Source organism: Agelaius tricolor, unplaced genomic scaffold (genome assembly GCF_023055355.1).
Source record: "Agelaius tricolor isolate 1412-34295 unplaced genomic scaffold, bAgeTri1.0.p SCAF_5, whole genome shotgun sequence".
Classification (NCBI taxonomy): domain Eukaryota; kingdom Metazoa; phylum Chordata; class Aves; order Passeriformes; family Icteridae; genus Agelaius; species Agelaius tricolor.
Window position 1 is genome coordinate 32,882,698 of NW_027269265.1, and position 18,456 is coordinate 32,901,153.

An 18,456-nucleotide genomic window follows, 5' to 3' on the forward strand; every position below is an offset into this window, starting at 1 on the left:
TGAAGGAAATGAACCAAAGTAGGAGCATCACATGTGCAATTTTGTTCTGGATTTCCAAAACTGATCATCCTTTTTTCAGCATGATGCCCTGCCCTTCAAGATAAAACAGTAACTGGAAGCAAATAGTGGCAGGTAAAACTGAAAAAAAAACAAGGAAGGTCTTATTTTCTCATGGAATGTACAACTTCATAAAATAGTTCATAACAGCATGTGGACTCACATTGACAAATATGATGCAAGCAAGTTCATGATTTGGTATTCAGTAGAGGATATTCACTCCATGGCACTGCACATTCCCTAAGGCAGCAAAAAGAGGCAATGGCTAGAAACTGACAGGGACTGTGTTTGTGGAAGGAAACAGAAAGTGCTTGTCATCACAAGTTGTCAGGGATATGTGGTGTAACATACCTGCCAAAACATCTCTTTGCAGACTCCATGATGTTCCACAAGTAATTATAATGCTTTTCTTTATTCACCATTCATTTTTGATCTCTGCAGCAGTAATCAAGTGGGAGAACAGTTATGTTTTTCTTATGTGTACAGCAAATAGTCTGAACTTGATTTGGATGTTGTGTAGTATAATCTCTTACTTTTGATTACCGTAATTCCACCATTGCCTGCCTAGATCATTGAATAAGGTACTTGACATCTTTTTAAACTATTCCTGTAAAAAATTTCTATTGCGAGTTTTGCATTTGTTCAATTTCAGAATTAAGTAATTTAATCATATCAAAAAGATTATGTCACTATGAACAATTCATATGCTGATTTTGGAAAAAAGACAGAGATTTGGCTTTTTGGTGAATGTGGATAGGAAAGCACTTTTCTGAAAGACTTGAGTCCCACAAAATTCCAGTTTCTTTGTTGGAATGTGAGCAGGGAAACTTTAGGGCAGCACAAATGGAATATATTATCAGAAAGGAGAAGGCATCTAAGATGGATAGTGTTAAATGTTTGAGGCTATTTCTCTTCTTGTGGAACTCTTCCTTTCAATAAATTCAGCAAAGGCAGAGTCTCAGATTAGGTAATTGTTCAGAGCTGTTCTTTCTTTATGACAAGTGTGAGCGATAGATTAGATACATTAGATACGTATTTAAGGTTAGGTCTTCAAAATTCTGTTTTCGGGAGTAAATCAAGGATGAAGATAACAGGTTAATTTCTCATTAAATAGAAGGTAGTGGAATAACACTGAAACCATATGAGACTTCTGCTTAGAAAACATTTTCTATTCTCTCATCTTCTAAAAAATCCACTAACCATATTTGAGCATTCCTCTTTGCTCACTCTTTGGTTCTGGTTTCCTTGTTTCTGAAGTTTTCTTCGACTGGCTTCCAATCTCATTCTGCTCCAACTGTAACTTCACCTTGTTCTTCAGATATAAAGATAGAGATAGCTATAGCTAATTTGTAGCTATTAACTCCTGCTGCTATTCCATTGTGAATAAGAAAGGGATGTAAATATAATGCATTTATGAGCTGTCAGTGCATTATACTGTCCTAGTTTCCTAGAATGTTCCCCACACAGCACCCTTCTTCCTTCTTTACATTAAGTATCTTCATTTGTCACCTTCAGACCCTTCAAAACCTTTGTCACCTTCAAACTCTTAGGATTTTTGGGTCACATTTTTCCCATGACTACTTGGTGTTGCTCCTGCCTCATCTTTTTAATCCACTTATTTAGTTTGTGTTGTGGTATAGATACTTTTGATTTAAATCACTTACACACATTTTTCATCATAATCTTTTCTATTTACCAATGTTCATCCGTCACGGGGTGTGTGTTAGCTGAGTTTCTGAAAAACAAGGGATAAATAATCCATGCCATTTTCTGAATTATAACTTCTAGACCTTCCTACAGTTGACCAGAGAAAGATAAGGATGCACCTGAATCCCTTTTTGTGGTATTTGCCATGAAAAAGATATGGGTGTTTATTCCTGCCATCCCTTGCCTCCTTGGTAATACCCTGTTTAACTCCCAGAACAGATGTGGTATTGTTTGTGCAATACCCATGTAATTCTCATTCATCCCTTGAGAAGCATTCAAGTTGCGCTCTGTAATGTTCCTGCTGTCATGTATATTAACTGTGCCATGGATGTAAAACAAGACTTAGACTGTCTCCTTGTAATTTATATATGCAAGCATTTAGAACTTCATTGCTCACGGTGTGCACATTGTGTATGTATTTCTACATATATTTTGAAGAAAGACCAGATAATATTAGATATGTGCACCTGTAATATCTCCAGTCTCATTTCTAACTGAATCTTAAACCTCCAGAACAACTTGAGCAGCCACTATTGGTGAATAATGCAAGAAAAAGTTTTTCCTTTAAGGGCAGTGCATATTGCTGTCACAACTTTTCCTCAAGTTTCTGTGTTGTGTATTACTTTTCTTAATGCCCTAGTTCCATGTCATTATGTGAGATTATAAGTGTTTATTTTTTCCTATTTCTCATTTTCCAAACAAACCTAAATTTATTATTCATTTAAAAGTTTCCAATTGATAAAATGAATTGCAGTTCTTCTAGATTGTCTTATTATTGGGATGGTAGTACCTAACCAGGATGTTGGGGAAAGCATCTTTGCTCTAACTCACAATGGTTTTTGTTCAGATAATGATCTTTTTCCAAATTGAGGTGCTCTTTTTTTTTCCTCAGTTAGGAAATACAAAGCTAATATGTAGTAATTCAGTTACAACTGCATATATTTTAATTGAATGTGTCTTCTAAAGGAGACATAATTTATTTAAGAATGGCTGTTTCTTTTTGGTCTGTATACTAGTATTGATTGGAGATTTTCTTGAAGTCCCATGATAGCAGTAGTGACAGTGTTTCACTTGAGAGTTCAAACTGGATGCTATTTTAATGCCATAAGACCAGGGAAGGAAAGCAAAAATTAACATAAATGTTTCCAGTGTATTTTGCTAATGGACATACTATCAGAATTAAATACTTAAATTGTTAATATATTGTTTCCTTGAGAATCAAATACAAGTAGAAAAAACAAAACACTCAGTTGACTGTTTTTTGAAGAGGAATTTCCCTGTTTTGCGTGGGTCAGGCAAAACCAAACAGGACAATTTAACTTGTGCCTTGCTAGTGTGCTCCAGAGAGCATAAAGCACAGTTGAATTTCCATGGTTCATTCAATCTTTGGTTTCCTTGCTGAGATTTCTTCAAGCCAGTTACTGAGATTTGAAAAGGTTCACCTCAGTTGTGTGGGATTTTGTTTTAGTTGAGATAATAAGAACTTTCAGTTCAGTCTTGGCTCAGACTAGTAGGTTGTCACAAAAGTAATTTTTATTGTCTTCTTCCTCTCTGCTTCAAATGACTCATGTTCACTTTAGTGGTAAAAGAGGTATATTTACCAGATTAAGAAATTCTGAAAATAACTTTTGCTGTAAATGAATGTTTTATTTTGCATGCTTCTAAAAATATTAAGCCTTTTGAGCAGCTACCTCATTTGTTTCTTCCATCCTCTGCATCATCTAGGAAAAACCATACATAATAAAGGAAAAGTAATCAGATAGGAGATGTTGGGGGTCATATACACAGATATTTAAATATTTTAAATAAAAATCTAATATTGGTCTGGCATTAAAATTTTCTGGTTGGGCAGCATAATTTTTAACTGGGAATCATGATAGCAGTGGCTAAAATCTCTAGGCCTGGGTCAATAGGAATCTGTATTGCATTCTGTCAGGTATCAGCCATGATACTTGCAGGCTCCCAGCTATAGCATACTCTGCTCATATAATTTATAGAAGGTATGGGGGGGGTTTCTTCAGTTAGAGTTGTAGAATTTCATTATTCTTAATATCCAAATCAGATAAGTAACATGTATTCTTTCAAAAATGTTAGTGAATTCAGCATATAATAAATGTGCCAGATGGGTAATATACTAAGAAAGAAGTGATCAACAAAGCAAGTTTAAAATGCCATGGTAAAGCGTCATTTATTCCAGAAATTAGAGTCTGTGTCTTTGTCCTCTAGAGGTGTCTCAGAGAGTCAAATTGATGTCTTGCATGTACTGCTAACTGATTGTGTGGAAATTTTTTTAAGTTCACTTTTTCTTTATTCTTCTGTCTTTTTTACCCATCTTCCTCCATTGTAGCAAATTAGACGGCCGGATGAAAGCAAAGGAGTTGCTAGTAGAGTTGGATCCCTCAAAGTAAATATGTTTCTAACATTTATTTTGCAAGTTTTCTTCTATAGCCTACACTTTTCCTTTTGAAGGGGGAGGTGTGGGGAGGGAGGGAAGGGGCTTTTCCATTTCTCACCATCACATCATTTTTATTTCAGTATTCTTATTGCTGTTGGGTCACATTTTGTTTGTTTCTGTGCTACACATAGAACAACCAATTGAAGGCAGGCTGCCAGTTAGGTAGCTTTGGGTGTCTCTAGAAGTGAGAAATAGTAACAACCTTTTTTAAGTGCCTGTAATTTGGTGATCATGATTAAACCACTTCTCTGATCTGCCTGTTACATAGAGAAGTGATTTACTCATCTTCAAACTACTGCTTCCCATCTTGAAACATAATTAAACTTTTATAGTGTTCACGCTTTTTGCATTTAATACTGCAAAAGACCATTTCAAGAGAGTTGAATATTTCAAATATATATATATATAGCCTTTAAATTAGAAAAAAAAAAAGTAGATAAAGATCAAATGAAAGATAGTCACAGGAGACTAATAAGAATGGAGCCACTGTTTTGCTGATAGTATCTTCTGCCTTTTAATGTTTGTATAAACATACAGAAATATTTAGATTGCTTAACAGAACAGGCAGATATCTAAACTAGTACCCACCATACACAGTGTTGCACCCTGATGAATGATTTTGAACCAAGAGGCTGACCATATGCAGTCTTACCCATTTTGATCTCGAGTTGCCTCTATTTCAGTTATCCTGTTTTTCACTTTTTTCCTACTTTGTTTCCTTTTAGCACTTTCTCAACCACTAATTATTTATTTTTTCTTCTGTATTCTCCTTGCCTTTCCTGTCTTCTTGGTTTATGATCTTTTGGTTTGGTTTTGTATGTAAGTGTGTTGCATTTGTTCCAGGACAAGCCATCCTCTCTGTTCTCTAACACTGTTCTACAGCTGCTCTTTGTGAAAATGTTATTTCACTGAGCACAAAGAAGGGGAGGGAAAGGATTAATTATGCACCTCATTCCGGTAATGCCTCCATTTAAATTGATCTTAGCATAGAAAAAGGAGCCAGTTGCTACTTCTTTATACAAGTTCTAGCTGGGGGCATCTTTAGCATTCCTCACTGTCTGTGAGGCTTTATCTTTTCATCTTGTGTTTTGGGAAGATGTTTTAATTACAGTGTAGATGAGAAGAGCAGTGTACATGAATAAGGCTCTGTTTCAGGGGGAGACATTCAGGACCACTGAATTTACATGGATAAAAATACAAGACAGCCACAGTTTCTGTGCTGTTTTTGAAAATTCTGTTCATGATTGCAGTGACCATGCATTTCGAGGCATCAGTCATCACATACAGATCTAGATGCATAATGCATGCACATATGCAGAAGATGTAGCTCACTTAGATGGTGGGTTTCACCTGCTATTATGAAGACTTGCTGATAGCTCATTTTGGATTAATATTTCTTTATGTGATTTAATGCCATGGCTTAAAATATATATGTAGACAGAAAATCTTCACTATAGAAAATGGGAAATCCTAACTGAGGATCCCAAACATGAAAATAGTCATTTTACAGAAATAAAAAAATTTAAAATATTATATTTTAATAAAATAAAATATATTTTATTAAATAAAATATTTTCCATTAAAATTCTTTTTATGTAAATAAATTCTAGAACACAGCCTTACTAATAAATAAGCAAAAATAAAACCCTGGCAATGTAGCAGAGATTCAGTAGCTTTATAGTTCCCTTGATTTTTCTTTTTTTTGCCTGTAGTGAAAAAGAGCCATGTTAAGCAAAGATACCTTGCTTTCAGATACCAAGTTGACTGAGCCTTGTTATGTCTGTGTTGTTCAAATCACTTTGATATCTTGAAATGTTTTGGCAGAGGCAGTGAGAAATGCATTATGCTATGGTTTATTAAAAACAAAATACAAAAACAAAGAGCAAAAGAAAAATTAAGTAAAAACAACTGTGACAAGAGAGCAGGTTGCTTTTTCAATTCCTTTTCTGATGTTTACATGTAGCTCCATTGAAAGCTGGAGGAGCTCAGAGATCACCCAGAAGGCAATGTCAAAGGATGCTCTCTCCGAGTAAATGTATGATTTCACTCGGTGATCTCATTTTTTAAAAAACCTCTACTGACTGGTAACACCAAATCTGATTGGTTTGTCCTCTCATCCTCATCTTTTTCCTTTCTCTCTCTACTTCTTCCTTTGTGTTTTCTTTCTTTTCTAGCTGGGGTTTCATTTTAATGTATGTGAGAAACCTGACCTGATTGACAGTTTGTTGTAAAGAATATGCTACTGCATTTTAATGAGTGCTAATCAAACTGCTTGACTTTACAGAAACTAAAAAAAAAGAAAAATCCCTTTCCAAAATCGAAGTTGCATATCTAAAAGTTTCCTGAATATTAAAGTTAGCAAGGAATAAAACAGATAGTATTTTTATTCCTTAAATTAAGGCTTTCTGCCAGTGATAGTCTTACCTGAACCAAAAACTGTGGCTGATACAAGGTAACCCAAAAGCATATAGGTTCACATGTACCTCTGTCTTTGCCATTAATCTTTTTGGGTCCCTGTTTTATCTCACAAAATAGGTCAATATTTGGTTGAATGACAGCTATGCAAATTTCGTTGCTTGTTTTTTTTAGCAGAATAATGCAAAAAATACAGCAGCATGTTTCTTCTGTGTCACATTTGTTCTTTAATGAAAAAAGTTGTAAAAAAAGAATTAGGAACTAGTATATCAGTCATGACACCCTATAAAAGTCACTCAGTTTTCACAGAATTATTTAATAAAGTCAAATCCAATATAACAACACAGACAGCAGTACTTCTTGTTTAGTAGTTCACCTCATAAATTAAGACTAGCTTTTCAGCAATTCTATATAGAAGTGTCCTTAAGCCATGTATTTTGCATAAAATGAAAATTAGGAAAAAGTTTGTAGCAGAGTAAATGTGAAAGTTAATAACACTTTATCCCTTTGCACATCCGTCCACTGAAGGGTCTCTCAGTAATTTCTTTAGATTCATGTCCTCTATGTCTTCCATACACTATGATTGTTGTCATCCTCAGAACTATCATTCTAATGCATAATCCACTAAGGTTATACAGTGCAAGATAATTTTTGTAACGAAAATTATTTGATAATTTTTGCCCCTTTTGGATGCTTTTGCATATACAGCTTTGTATCTGACATACAGTTGACTACTGCTTATTGTCAAGTAGAAATTCTTGAGTTTATAATCTTTTGCAGGTCAAATACAAGGAAATTGAGCTGCTAATATTTTGCAGTTTCCTGTAAAATAAAGTTAATTAAAGGATATCTTTATCCTTTATCTGATATCTTTATCCTGGCAAATCTTTTAGGAATCAATTTTTGGGGGGAAACTGTCATACTTTAGACTTGGTGATAACTCACAATCAAGACAAAGCAAGTTATTTTAAACTACTTAGTGTTAAATTCCTGATTTAGTACTTAAAAATAAATGTAAAGCCAGAAAAAAAAATGCCATGAAACATGGTACTACAAAAAATATGCTCTAATCATACATTATTTCACAGATTGTCACATGGGGAAAGATTTCAAACTAAAAGCTGTGACTACATTAGCCATGGCAGCATGACAACATGAGTTGTCATGAAATTGTCCTGTTCCTCTGTGCCACTTCATCTGTTATTTCATTACCATATCCTCCATGATGGAAGTCAGTCAATTAGTAGGGAATGTAAGTAAGTAAATAAAGAAATATTCCATGTATTCTGCATGTGCCTCTAAGTTTCCTAAAACAAGCAGAACACATTGCTAAAATTTGCTGCTTTGTCATTGCTCCTCTGATTCATGCAGGAATAATGGATGTTTTAGATAAGAGCATTTTAAAAGACAATATACAAATGACTGATCAAAGAGAAGAAATAGTGAACAATTGGAGAAAAAAAAATGAAGGATCAGTTAATAGTTAATTTTAAAAATAATTTTCATTTTTTCCATACTGCTTTTGGAAAGGGTTTTAGATGTAGGTTTTTGATACTTCTACAATGTGGCAAAAGTATTGAATGGTATGGGAGGGGGAGCATGTAGTATCTGATGGCCAGCCCCAGAAGTGAAAACAAAATGCTATTGCAAAATACCATTAAGGTGGAACCTTTGTTTCAGAATGAATTGCAAAGACATTCTTTCCAGATTGAGTTCAAAGGCCATTGAAAATTTGTGGAGTATAGTTCCAAAGCTTTTGATCATTGTTTTTTCTGTGTATCTAGTTGCTGATATGTAAAAACTCCATGCCGTGATGATTCTTGCTAATCATGCATTCTTTGGATCCTCACCTGCAAAACTGAGGCCAGTGTTTTTTTCCATGCTATTGAAAGACAAACCATGGGAACAATGGCTGGACATTATTTGTGAAAATCTTGATTAGAGCCTCATCCAAAAGTCTTAGGTGAATAGCTGCACCCCTGTTCTGAGCAAAAGCACACCTTACCTTTCTTAGAAAGATTTTAAAGCTGTATTTCTAGAAACATTTTTTGCTGTGTCCGAAGATCTTTCTTTTTTCTTGTTTTTCTCTAATTATAAAATAGACTGTTTAAGAATAACAGTTGATTTCTTAAAACTGTGTTTTTCAGTCTTGCTGTTTGTTGAAGGAATTTTCTATTTTTTTCTTAATCCTTCTGCAACTCATCTCAGTTTAAGAAAACATTTTATCAGTTGAAGAAAATTCTGAGTGGGATTCAAATTTCCTTAGCAATGTTATCTAGAAGAGCAAATGAAATACAGAATGCCAGAAAGGAGCAAAAATATTTTTGGAGTATTAAAACTTTTTGAGGAAGAAAAAACAAGTTGTGTATTTAATGGAGACACAAATTAGCATAGACCAATGTGACTGTAGAAATTTCCTGGAAGTAATATTTTCTATTTCAATGAAAAAATATGAAATACACTTTTGAAACTGAAAAATATTCTTGAGAAATTTCTATGAATACTATGTCCTCTGCTCAGTCCATCATATACCTAAGTCAGCAAGTGGTCACTAATGACCTGTGTGGAAATCCTTGCTGGATTCATCTTTTCCACAAATGTAACCAAACTGCTGTACAGTTTGTTAAGTCTAAGGAAGTTTTGCTAACGCTTCTGATAATTTATTTTTTCACCCCTATAAAAAAATCAAGACATGATTTTTAGTACATTTATAAAAACCATTTTTTTTACATTTTGTTTATTAGGCTGCTTTTACCCCTACTTCAGACAGTGAAACAGGAAATATTTTCACCTAAAGAAAGGATTTTTTTATAAATTACTAGCAAGTCTTTTTTTAATACTCAAGTTATGTCTGAGTGATTACTAGTTTGGAATAATGGGTATCTTGCATAAACAAAATGTGTCTTAAGCAATCAATAAAACTATAGATTACCAATTAACTTGTGTTAACTTGCACTGAAAGCTCTTGACAGTGGACAGAGTCCCTCAAGAATCACACACATGACATTGCTTAGGGGCCTAATCTGCAGATTTCTACTGACCTATATCTGGCCATTAGTCATTGAACTTTGCGAGTTATTCTGGTTTTTAGGGCAGTGAGATTGAAGAAAACCTCCTTATCACAATGCTGGTTCTTGGTATGTCAACACATAAAGATATTCACAGCCTCTTATGTGTTTTCACCCATAAGATTTTGTGTCCTTTGTAGAGTTAGAATAAGACTAATACTTTTAAATGAAACGGATCAGTAAAGTTTTGTCCTAGAATACCTTATTGTCCTAAATATAGTGTTGTCAGATATCTAGAGGACCAAGAATTTATATTTGTCTTCAGATTCATCTTTAGTTTTAATTATTTTCAAATGGAGTACTTTTTTTTTCCCCTTTTAAAGAAGCTTCCACCTTAAAAGGCATAAATTTGAAGTTTCTGAAATAGCTGGTCATGGAAACTTTATGAACCCCCTGCCACTATCTCAGTGCTGGAACCACCTATACAGAAAACCTTCTGAGACCCTTACTGTGCCACCATTTCTTTTTTAACAATGTTTTCTTTTCCCCACTGCACAACCAGGCTCGACTCCCTTCGTGCTCATCCACCTATAGTGTTTCTGAGGTATACTTTGCACGTGTTCTCTCACACAGTCGACCTGCTCACCCATCACACTTTTTTGATTTTATTTACTTTTTTCTTTTTTTTTTGCATTGCACTGTGCACAAGTGGGGAAAAATCAGCTGGGGGGGCAGATTTTGCATGATCAATCTGCAACCATGTTAAGCGTGGTTTTAAAATCACTGTACCAGTCTGAGACCACCATGATGTATAGTCCAGTATCTAGGCAACTACTACATAGCATATGAACATAAATGATATTATAAAAACATCCTTAGTTATCTCTTGCATTAAGTAAAAACAACAAATTTACAGATGCCGAGGCTGTAAAATGCTTCACTTTTTAGTCTGACCCATTTTCGGACAGTGAAACAGGAAGGACTCTGTAAAGATGGCCATCAGGTTAAGATTGCTAATTACCTGAATAGATATAGGTGGGTTTATGATACCAGAAATTCATTATTAATTTCCAATGCTCTGGCTCGAGTCACTACCTGACAAAATGCATGTACCATTTTAAATACTTTTGTATCAGCTTCATGATGGTCTTCTATAATGAGGTATAGTACCATCTTAACAAGAATCAAAAATGAAAATGCTTTCAGTTGTAATTAGAATAGGAAAGAAAGAAGGAATACCTTAAGATAAACTAGAATTCACAACATCATGGGATAAAACAAAGTTTATAAAATACTGTAAAATTAATTCCATGGCCTGCTGTTTAAAGATTAGGTTTCAGCATATTATTATAGTTGATAAATGGATGAGTATCAAAAAGATGGACTTAAGGCTTCCTGCTATACTGAATCAGTCTTGAGCACGTATAGTTACTTATTCTGTATTTTAAAAGAATCCTTTAAAGGTGAGAAGATCCCATAAGAAATTAAGAGTTTGCTCTACCTCGCACTGTGGGCCAGGTTCTAGACCTGATCTGGATGTTATATTCATGAGCAATATAAAAAATGCAAACATAAAGAGCTCACCTACTCAATCACCCTGTCCCTAAGCAGAAAGACCCCTACCTTGCTGATTGTGTGTGTAATTTGTTCTCAAAAGTTTCAGCTTCTCAAATAATCATTCCTTCCACTTCCTTATCCTTAGTACTAAAAGGTTTTCATCGTTTCAGTCTATGAATAGGCAAAAGATGTAATAGAACAGTTCTTAAGAAGAAAGATGCTTACCAGTTTTTCTGTCAGATCTGTCTGACTCTACTGGGAGACGAGTAGTTTTAAAAATAATCAGGTACATGTTCTTAAAAGCACCTAATATGTATTCTGCAGTTCATTGTGCCTCACCACTGTATTATATGAAATCCTTACTGTTTTTATCATGATTATCATCAAAATGCCAATATGGAATAAATAAGTTATATTAGACTCATGTGCGTACAAAGCCACTTTTTTCTAAGCTAACACCAGAACAAGCAATTAAGTTTAGTGCTTATGGGTGCAAGACAGAAGCCATCCTCACTCCATTCTTCTGATTTTCTAAATGAAATTAAGAAAAAGGAGTGGATCAACAGGCATTTCATAGTTCATGTCAGCAAAAGTGATGAACATGCTCTTACACATGATGGAGTCAATAAGTCACTTTGTCCTAAGGGGACTTTATGATGCTGAATTGTATCCCCATTCATCTGTTTAGCCCAAAAGTAAGTGTGGCACTTTTAAGGCTGGTTCCTACAGTGAAGTGAGGGGGAGAAGAAGAGTACAGTTTTTTCTCCCAAATGGATGAGGGGAAGGGCCACTGAATTTTGCCCTTTAGGAGACATCCCTTTGAAGTTCCTTTCCAAATTTGTCCTGAACCAGGACACACTTTTAGGGAAATTAGAGTCTTCTTGCTTTGCCTGGAACTTCAGCCATTTGTCCGTCACTTTATGGGGGGATCACTGTCTTCAGAAGTACAAACCAACATATTGCAGCTGGTGACTGGTCAGCATATATGGATCTCCTGCTTGATCAGATTCCAAAAACTTTTTTGCCTTCTCCAAAACTATCACTGCCTTGCAATTTGCGCTCAAGAATCTGCTATCTGGAGAATCAAAGTGACACTGCAAGACTGTGCAAGCACTTCATCCATTAGACTCTGTCCAAAGGCAAGATCTTCATATCTAAACTACAAATAGCCTGGCTGTCTGCTGAACCAGATCTTGTGATGCAGTAGCTGATCGAAATTTCATGCTCACAAAACACACAGTACAAGATATAAAAAGCACAAGGTATAAAAAATATGGATACCTTATTCTCTGGCAGCAGACTACCACCCTGTGTGTTTTTCAGCAGAACTTGCAAACCGCTAACCAGAGCCAAAGCTATAAACCAATTGAAACTAAAGATGTCTGTGGCAGTTGTAATTATTTGAAGAGGCAGGAAGGGATTGGAGGTTCTCTGGGGTCCATAAAGGATTTGTAGTCTAGTTTCTATCTTTAAGAGGCTCTTCATTCAAAAATACAGCTTCATATCAGGATGCACATCAAACAATGTTCGACATCATCCTCTATTATTTTGGAAAATGGGAAAGGATGCTATGAGTAAACATCTTGACTTCTAAATTATAAGATAGAAAATCTCCCAAATTGAAGTATTGTTAAATCAACTCCCGAAGCCTGTCAGTAATTTCGATCACGGGAAGAAAATTAGTAATGGTGTCTCATATATGACACATGATGTCTCATAACCTGGGGGAAAAAAGAACCACGCTTCTGATAGGATCTCAAGGGGGTTTTTTTGTGTCCACACTTATTTCTGTGGTTCTTATTCCAAAAAAATATTTTTCTTAATTTAATTCTTAAAGCACCAAGTTAAGAGCTTCTTAATTTTCTGCATCTGAGTCATCATCAGATAGCTTTGGACCTTCAGAGGATACCTGGAACAAAATGGCAAGAGAAATGGAATCAGTGCTGAGATTTCAGGTGAAGCTGCCTTCTGACAAAGGTACAATGAAAGATGAAAGAGATAACCTCATATAAATGATTTCTGAAATCTCATTTCAGAAAATAGATGTATTAGATTAATTGTAAAATTTCATCATGATCTTAATTGTTGAGAAAAGGTCTGGAATTGGATTAACTGGCACTTGTAGAGTTCAGATTGTAAAAAAGGAAAGTCAATCTATTATCAGTGATTTCCTGTCACATAGAAGGTCTTTGAATGAAGAAATAAAAGATCTTCCAGCAGAAGCCAAACAGGACCTGTGTATTCTGCATTGTGAAGTATTTGAGGTAGAATTTGCTGCCTGTTTTGTTCATAGAAAACATCCTTGTAGAAGCTATTTTGCATCTCAGAGTCCAATAATTAGAAAAAGCTTCTTTTCATCTGTTCTTTTTTATTGCCACCAGTAGCATGAGTGGAACTCCAAATGTGGTCAACTGATGCCTATTTGAGAGTGATGGACAGAAAGATTTTAGAAACTTCTACTTACGTTTATGTACAGAGAGGTTTGTAGAGTTGCAGACATTATGGTATAGGAGTATGATACACGCTCTTAGGCCCAGTCAGCCCCTTTACAATTCCACATGTCTGTAATGAGGTCTTGGTTTTGGTACAATTCAGTGAAATTGAAGTGAGTTTTTTTAAAAAGAGATTTCCTTCTGTCAAGAGAAGTAAGGCTTTAATTCTGTAAAATGGAATGATGATAAAATATAAGTTTGTATTCTCTTTAAATTTCACAGTGTGTAATGGAATTTTTCATCCTTGATGAAAACCAGTTAGCTTCATGCCTGTAATTTTTGTGAATGTTAGCAGGACTACTTAAATGGTTTATCTAAGAGTTAAATTATTAATTAGGACTTATGATGACTTAATAGATGCACAGTATGGTATGTGTAGTATAGATATGTAATTTACTTATTATTCAGTTGTCACAAAACATAGTTTATTTTTAAATAGTAGTAGTTCACTTAAGATATTAAATCAAATCAGCTTCACTTAAATTTTTAGAATTACTCTGACATCAGCATGAATCTCAAAAATATTCACAATCTAAATTGGAGAGATTATTCAATAAAGGCCCATAGTCTCCTAATTTATAAAATTACATTTAGTTAGTGTTATGCAGTGGCACCATTTTTTATTCTCATTTGTATCTCAAACTTTCTATTAGCAGCATCAGTTTCTCTCTCCCTCTCTCTCCCTGTCCTCTGGCTTTTGCATGCGCTGTGTGTTTGGCTAAAAGCGTAATGAAGGAAACCTCTTGATCTGCTTGTTGGAAGGATAGTGGCAACAAAATGTTTATTGCACTGCTACTCCCTTCTTTCCAAATTAGAAAGTCTTTCAAAGAGGAAGACACTCAGGTCCACAGCTTCTCACGCGTTTTGTTTAGCCTCATTGAGTGCTTGGAACATGCTGTCTTTTATTGTGAAAGATCTGCAAAATACTGTGTTAGTTCTCTCTCCCTCAAAGAATATTATTTCTATAAAGATAGGTTTGAAAAATGTATTGGCTGCATACTGAGGGGATTTAATTGTGTAATTATCATTGTTAATTACACAGCAGAGACCTGTATTATCTCATTGAGGGTCACCAGTACAGGGAATTAAGGAGCAGTATTCAGAGAACAAGAGGAAATACTATTTTCTGCAATAGGTAGTTGACTCCAGAAGACCATTCCAAGACCGCATGAAGATCTTTAAGTGCTGTAAATTGAAGTATTTTATATAGTGTACATTGCAAAATTTTGTAAATAACTGAATCTTGTCTTTCAGAATTAAAGCCAGGTAACGAGTTGGTTCTCCTTCTGCTTAGACTAGTTTGACTAGAAGGCAGTGCTGAATGACCAGGAGGTCATTTAGGAGATGTTTACCACAAGCATAGAACCTGAATTCAGTTTTAGGTATAGGATGCTAAGTTCCCTGTTGATATCTGTTGTAAATTTGTTCTACATAGCCCAAATTGAGTAAATGTAAGCAGGTCCCCTGTTCTTTTCTCTGATTTTATGTAGAAGTTCAGCAGATAGAGAACTTGGTTCATTACTTCTGACATACAAAAATATACTGAGGCATTAAACAGAAATTTCTGCATTAAATTCAGATTCCCTATCTTGTTGCCTTAGGAATGCCATATACTTTATAGAGATGCTCTTTCCAATTTGAAATAATGTTTTTCCAAGAAATAAATGAACACAATAGAGCCAATAACAATCCCATAATCATTTGGGGGTTTTCCAAATATGTTGGCACTATCTCCTCCTGGTTTTCTGTGGTTTTGATTTTTTTTTTTTTTTAGCTGCAAATAGAACAATGAGTTTTTAAGTAAAATTAGAATTTATAGGTATTTCTCTTTTGAACATGAGCAAGAACTCAGAGCTTTCTATTTGGCAATTGCCATTTAAAGGATTGCATTTTGATTTGCTAGCAGTACCACCTTATTCTATGCTTAAGAAAAATTAATTAATTCAAATTCTTACTTTTAGAGAAACACAGTTTCCTCAATGCACATTAAAATGCAAAAATATATGAAAAAGGCCATCTTCCTTATTCATAGAAAATAGTTTTGCTAGTGCTGTCTTCATTCATGATATTAGGATTAGTTTAGGATTAAGATTATGAACATCTTCTCTAGTGTTCTCTTTATCATATAAGAATAGAGTATGGCAGAATTTCAACTTACATCAGGAAGGACAGTGTGTTATTGCAATAATCTGATCAAAACATGCATTAATAACTTTGATTAATGACATCAGATTTTTTTTTAATTCTTTAACCAATGTTGCTATATTTGTGCTTTAAATGCTATTTATCTTTACTCAGCCATTGCTGAATCTCAAATTAGATCCATTATTAGTTCATACATTCAAAATACAAGCAAAATATTACTTAAGCCTACACCTTCTCTGTGCATGGTACTTAGCTTTTGACTTCTGCGAAATAAAGTTATCCCTTCATATTAACATTTTGCACTTTCATTCAGTACTAATAAGTTCAGTTCAAGCACTAAGTTAATTTACCAAAAAAAACTATTTAACATTTGGGAGAATGGTAAAAGATAGGGTTTTGAACAGCATCTCATTTAATGTTGCAGATTTTGACTTAAACCTTATCTATTCAACCTAACAAAATTGTAATACTTTTTGTTGATTTTTGTTATGGTGAAATGCTTTCCAGATCTGCATTTATCAGCTCTGATAGAAAAAGGGCAAATAAATAATTTCTGTCCTTCCCCATCTGGAGTTTAAAATTCCCTACTTTTTGTTTCAAGACAAATCTTCACATTTCAATTTTTAATTCTTATTCTCCCTTGTTTCTTGTACCGCAAAACAGGAAGACATTTCACCTTGCCTTATGGTAGTGATGTGCAATGCTTTATGAAACAAATTAGATCAAGCCAAAGAGCTATCAATGTCATTTTCATTTTGTTTGATTATACAGGCTCCTTCACATTTTCTGAAGGTAGTCTTGCCATTATTTCACTGTAAATATGTCCATTTAAGCCAAAGGGGGTTTTATCCATTTTCTTATGCTATACCATACCTTTGACTGTATGGCAATAAAATTGGCTTGATTAGATATAACGGTGAGGGTTTTTTCCTAGAGAACCACTGTTTTCTTTTTAAATCCAGTATTGTGCTGCTCACCAGCATACAGTGTTTAGAATTTATTTGCTTACTACTTAAATCAACTTGTTTGAGAAGCCAGACATTATTTTGCATTGTGTTTCACTAGTAATAACACTTAGTGCAACTGTTCTCTAGCTCCAGCTCCCAAAGCAATCTAACTCTGAAGAGTCAGCTTCAGTAATTGAATCTTTAAAAAAATTAGTCTAAAGTCTGAAATAGCAATGAATTAAAGTAGAGGAAAGCTTCTACTGCTGTTAAAGCTTTTGGAGAAATCGCTGATGTAAAATGCCACGCATGTGATTTAATTTACATCTTTCTCTAGTGGGCAGTCCATTTAAATGCATGGAAATCAAGTTAGATATTCACAGCAGTGTCAGTATCAGTAATGCACAGCTCAAATGTCAGTGGGTTCCTATGAGCGCTCCCTCAATTATCTTCCTGGTTTTCTCCTTTTTCAAATGCTGCTTTTAACATGGAAACAACGTTTTTGCTAAGCATTCTTGCCATAAAGTTGGGGTTTTTTTAAGAACTGGAGGGCAGAATGAATGTCCTTATTCACAGTATTTTCTATTTCCCTTTGTCATCTTTGAGTTTCCAAAATTCAGTGCTGCTACAAGCCCAGCCCAATTATTATTGTGTTCTCAGGTGCATATCTGCTGTGGAGAGCCTGATTGCTGTTGTGCTGGACCTTGCAATCCAGACTGATAAATGCAAGACAACACTAAAGGAATCTTATCCTGTTGAGCCTTTGAGGCTCAAAGCAAAATCAGAAATGCAAATCCCCTTTCTTCTTTTGCATTTCTGGTTACTTTGAAAAATAATTTCTGACTTGGGTTTCATAATAGTTTTTAGTGCAAGATTTGTTCAGTTCTAGCCGTTCTTTTCTGTAGTTTATGAATACTCTGAATTCTTCATGTTGTTCATCCATGACTATTCTGATTTCACTTTAAGGATTCTCCTCAGAGGAATATAGTCTGTATTTCTGTCTCAGCTCAAAGGCAGAAATCTACCTCTTAATACAGCAAGTTCCCTGTCTGATATTTACTATTCAGATGGATTCATGAAATTAGGATTTATTTTTCTTGCAGCTATTGTTCCCTAGTTTGAATCTTAAACTTTAAAGAGCTTTATTTATTTTTATATTTTAAAGCGTACAAGTCTGAAGTTTTGACTGAATATTGTATACATGGGAGACTGTAATATACACCAGATATAAAATTATTGTTACCCTGGGTTTACTAGTTTTGGCTCTTGTCCTTGAACGCCTTCAAATTTAATCTTCCTAGCTCAAATAAAAATATTAACTAAAATCAACTTCTTTGAAGTTATGCTAGTACAGAAGTTATGATTATACTACATGGGGAAACATGTTTTGTTCCTGCTCATATAGTTAAAAAAGTAGTCCAACCATTCACTTTAGAATGATAATAACTATAAAAATCTCCAACCAAAATTTCTGGTAAACACCAACAAGAAAAAGGTGAAAATTAACTTTAAAGATGCTTTAAAAAATATAAGAAATTGGGGGGTGGCTTTTGCTGACTCTTTGGGCACTGCTCATTTGATTGGTGGCTTTTGAAGCCACAAAGTCACAGAACAGAGTTTAGAAGTTTTGATCACTTTGTTCCTGTTTACATGTGTTCATGGTCCTTTAACATAGG

At 34.6% G+C, this 18,456-nt stretch overlaps 1 protein-coding gene across 27 annotated transcripts in view; it reads left to right on the plus strand.

The window, feature by feature from the left end:
- Positions 1-18,456, plus strand: part of GPHN (gephyrin) — a 271,188-nt gene that overhangs the window by 194,023 nt on the left and 58,709 nt on the right. For 11 of the 27 annotated variants that reach the window (XM_071427065.1, XM_071427069.1, XM_071427068.1 and 8 more), the window contains 2 exons: positions 4,112-4,168; positions 10,205-10,246. The exons of 6 other annotated variants lie outside the window; for them this stretch is intronic. In XM_071427065.1, the coding sequence (XP_071283166.1) occupies positions 4,112-4,168; positions 10,205-10,246 (99 nt within the window). The remainder of the gene's footprint in view (positions 1-4,111; positions 4,169-10,204; positions 10,247-18,456) is intronic. 10 more of the 27 variants (XM_071427067.1, XM_071427073.1, XM_071427078.1 and 7 more) reach the window with 2 other exon arrangements.